Source organism: Limulus polyphemus, unplaced genomic scaffold, assembly GCF_000517525.1.
Source record: "Limulus polyphemus unplaced genomic scaffold, Limulus_polyphemus-2.1.2 Scaffold15073, whole genome shotgun sequence".
NCBI lineage: Eukaryota > Metazoa > Arthropoda > Merostomata > Xiphosura > Limulidae > Limulus > Limulus polyphemus.
Window position 1 is genome coordinate 1 of NW_013680683.1, and position 1,355 is coordinate 1,355.

Consider the following 1,355-nt stretch of genomic DNA (forward strand, 5'->3'; position numbering starts at 1 on the left):
CCCTGATCACACCGACAGTGAGTTCTTACCTCGTTTCTGACAGATGAAGGGGTGGTCAGTGTTACAAGATCCATCCCTGATCACACCGACAGTGAGTTCTTACCTCGTTTCTGACAGAAGAAAGGGTGGCCAGTGTTACAAGATACAGCCTTGATCACACCAACAGTGAGTTCTTACCTCGTTTATGACAGTTGAAAGGGTGGTCAGTGTTACAAGATCCATCCCTGATCACACCGACAGTGAGTTCTTACCTCGTTTATGACAGATGAAAGGGTGGCCAGTGTTACAAGATCCATCCCTTACCACACCGACAGTGATTTCTTACCTCGTTTGTGACTGAAGAAAGAGTAGTTTGTGTTACAAGATCCATCCCTGATCACACCGACAGTGAGTTCTTACCTCGTTTGTGACTGAAGAAAGGGTGGCCAGTGTTACAAGATCCATCCCTTACCACACCGACAGTGATTTCTTACCTCGTTTGTGACTGAAGAAAGAGTAGTTTGTGTTACAAGATCCATCCCTGATCACACCGACAGTGAGTTCTTACCTCGTTTCTTACAGATGAAAGGGTGGTCAGTGTTACAAGATCCATCCCTGATCACACCGACAGTGAGTTCTTACCTCGTTTCTGACAGATGAAAGAGTGGTCAGTGTTACAAGATCCATCCCTGATCACACCGACAGTGAGTTCTTACCTCGTTTCTGACAGATGAAAGGGTGGTCAGTGTTACAAGATTCAGCTCTGATTACAGCTCCGTCTGTTTCAAGGTTTAGAGTTCCACATCTATTTTCTTCCTTGTTCTTTGGTTCATCATCATCCCACATGAAGTCGCTGTAATACATTGGTGATCCATCGCTACGGAACCAAACATCGTTTACATCATCCCACTTCAATCCGACAAAGAACGTTTTCTTATTACTGTTTCCTACAAGGCCACTGAGGAAAGAGATCTGATGGGGGTAATTAAGTGACACCAATAAACTGTCGCTCGTTTTGCAGACATCTTCCGCTGCATCTGCAACGTGTTCATCAATGAAGAACTGGTAACAGAAGCCATCATACAAGAAGAATGTATTAGAACAAGCAGGAATCCAAGTAGCTAGATACAAAGAAAGAAGGTAACGAATTATCGATATCTACTTTTATTTTTTATATGAAACGCACTAGTCACTAAGTGAGATTATTGTTAAATTTCCTATTATTTGCTAAACTCTCTGTGTGAGTGGGTGTGTATCATTGTTTTAATTCAAAAATAATTGCCGAGTGTTAAGTAAAACTGCCTTGTTAAATATTGGTTTATTTCTGTGAAAAATTATGTTTGGACACAATTATACCATTGTTAATTACATTGAAA

The 1,355-nt window shown here is 41.4% G+C and overlaps 1 protein-coding gene across 1 annotated transcript; it reads right to left on the reverse strand.

The window, feature by feature from the left end:
• Nucleotides 1-695: 695 nt before the first annotated feature.
• On the reverse strand, nt 696-1,100 carry LOC106477420 (lithostathine-like; the record flags this gene model as incomplete). Its single annotated transcript, XM_013937990.1, has 1 exon — nt 696-1,100. A coding segment is annotated over one exon (405 nt), but the record flags the coding sequence as incomplete, so codon positions are not given.
• Between the last annotated feature and the right edge of the window lie 255 nt (nt 1,101-1,355).